The sequence below is a fragment of the Montipora foliosa genome, chromosome 13, assembly GCF_036669935.1.
Source record: "Montipora foliosa isolate CH-2021 chromosome 13, ASM3666993v2, whole genome shotgun sequence".
NCBI classification, from domain to species: Eukaryota; Metazoa; Cnidaria; class Anthozoa; order Scleractinia; family Acroporidae; genus Montipora; species Montipora foliosa.
Genome location: NC_090881.1, coordinates 38228478 through 38230977, shown reverse-complemented (window position 1 = coordinate 38230977; position 2500 = coordinate 38228478). Strand labels below are relative to the sequence as shown.

The following is a 2500-nucleotide window of genomic DNA, read 5'->3' as shown; positions in this document are numbered from 1 at the left end:
TCATTGTCGGCGGAATATCGGTCGACTGTCTTCTAATATATGCCAAAAGCTTAGACTGTCAGTGTAAGATATATAAGCTATAAGCATTTCATCCTTTTTTGGTCAACCTCAAAAATTTCTGAAGGCTTTAAGTGCGGATCAGGTGCTGCAATTTCAGTCGTTGTTAAGCAAGACACACAAGTGAAATACTGCCAGACACACAAAATACGGCCTGCTCCCGTCTGGCTTTGTAGCTCAGTCGGTAGAGCAACGGTGATCTAATCCGGAGGTCGTCGGTTCGATTCCCACCCGGGTCAGAGATTTTTCTCTGTCCTTGGGGTGTTGCATAAGAAGTTCCTGATTCTGTCGATCAGAGAACGTTCTTCATCCATCACATGCACACAGTAGCGTTCAGGCCTCACTTCAGTGAGCTCTTTCCATACACACAAAATACAGATGACAGGAGAGAGGATAAGGACGATGAAGGATAACAAGGTGCTGGAATAGAACAGATGAAAGACAAACAACTCTTGAAATTGCCCATGCATTGCACTGATGTTTTCGCTGTTTTTTTTATTATTATTGTTACATTACCTTGCCTGTGGGAGGGGTACTGCACGACTTAAAATTTAGAAGAGTTACGCAAGCATTTTACAAAAGAATCATGATAAAAAATAAAAATAAAAACGAATTCACGTCTAAGCAACACTTTCACACCGCCATAGCTGTCGTGCATTCTGGCCTTCACTGGCGTCGACCCTTTTATTTGCCTTGCCCTGGCAACGAGTCGTACTTGTTGTTATTGTTAAATAATTCTACTGAGGCTACCCTTGTTTTCCACATGTACTCTAACCTGTACTTCGCGGTTGGGTATATTCAAGAAGATGGGATAATTGTACTCGTTTGGTGTGTTATTTTTTGGGGTGGTCATACTCCCTTATATTCATATTATTTTAGTAAATCACTTCCCGTCTTCTATGCTTCTTATGACGGCCGTATGTCAACCGTGTCCAGCCGTGACTTTACCTTTTTGTTCTACTTATCGATAAGATTGTAACGATGATAACTTATGTGAATAATTTGGCGTTTCGTGGGTCTGGCGGGGCCTATTTCTCCCCCCTTCCCCCCCCCCCCCCACCTTTTTTTCGGACAACAAACCATTACCTCCAGGTGAGACGCGGGAATGTTAAAAACTAATAGCCTCAGTGTCAATTTATCCGTAAGAGTACATACATACATACATACATTCATACATACATACATACATACATACATACATACATACATACATACATACATACATACATACATACATACATACATACGTACGTACGTACGTACGTACGTACGTACGTACGTACGTACGTACGTACGTACGTACGTACATACATACGTACATACATACATACATTTATTCAAGCTCCCCCACAGGGGCTTTAAAGCCACAATTTAAAAAATAATCATGAATAAAATCACGTGGAAAATCATCATTGGTCTCGATTGATTTTTGGTTCGCTTTTGTGCGATTGACTGCAACAGATTTATGTTAAAAAGCCTCTGAGAAGCGGGGAGTAGATCAGGGATTTCTGCGCTGCTCGGCAGAAGTTCTAACCTTGGTTAAATTACGTCTGGGACGCAAGCTACATTCACCAAAACGCAAGCAGCAGTGAAGTATCGGCGGAACGTCGGTAGGCTATCGGTCGACTTATCGACCGATACTCGACTGATGGATGGGTCAACATACCGACCGATATGTCGACCGACGTATCGGCCGACATATCGACCGATAGACTACCGATATGTCGGTCGATATGTCGACCGACATATCGAGGTCGACATATCGGCCGACTGTCGGTCGATATTTCGACCGACATATTGGCCGACTGTCGGTCGATACGTCGACCGACATGTCGGTCGAGTATCGGTCGATATGTCGACCGATATGTCGGTCGAGGGGTGCACAAAATACACATGATCCAGTTCGTACTACGGAATCTAAGACCTCGGGGTCTTAGGTCTTAGGTTTTCGTTTTCGTAACACCCTATTTCTTAGGCATAAAGTAAATAAAGACGCCTTTTTTATGCTTCAGATGGCAGCAGTCTTACATTAGGTCTTACATGTAGGTTTTCGTAACACCTTATATTTCTCAGGTCACAAAGTGAATAGATGCATGTACATACATGTACGTGTTTTTGTGCTTCAGATGGCAGCAGTATAACATGGTACGAGCCTCCCCCAATTCAGAACTTGTTAGATACTCTTTCAGACCCAGTGGGGCATTTGGCAAACAGCACACAGCTTCTTGAAGGAAGCATCAATGCATCTCTTAGCTGGAACTTCAGTTTATCATCAGATTTAAGCTTTTCTTCTCTAACTGTAAGTCTTGGTGGGACCGTCATCGCAGGAGTTGCATTATCAGGACCTGGAGTACAAGCAGGTTTTAAAGACAAATTCGACATCAGGTGGATTCCTTTCCAAAGAGTCACTTTGATAATATTTAATGTGACAACTGAGGTAAAT

At 42.8% G+C, this 2500-nt stretch overlaps 1 protein-coding gene across 5 annotated transcripts in view; it reads left to right on the top strand.

Moving 5' to 3' along the window:
* Positions 1-2500, top strand: part of LOC137983188 (fibroblast growth factor receptor 4-like) — a 75074-nt gene that overhangs the window by 3546 nt on the left and 69028 nt on the right. For 3 of the 5 annotated variants that reach the window (XM_068830375.1, XM_068830369.1, XM_068830372.1), the window contains exon 2: positions 2184-2500. This exon is cut by the window's right edge and continues 82 nt beyond it. In XM_068830375.1, coding sequence (XP_068686476.1) covers positions 2184-2500 — 317 coding nt within the window. Of the gene's footprint in view, positions 1-2130 lie in introns of all 5 variants that reach the window. The other 2 variants (XM_068830370.1, XM_068830371.1) reach the window with 1 other exon arrangement.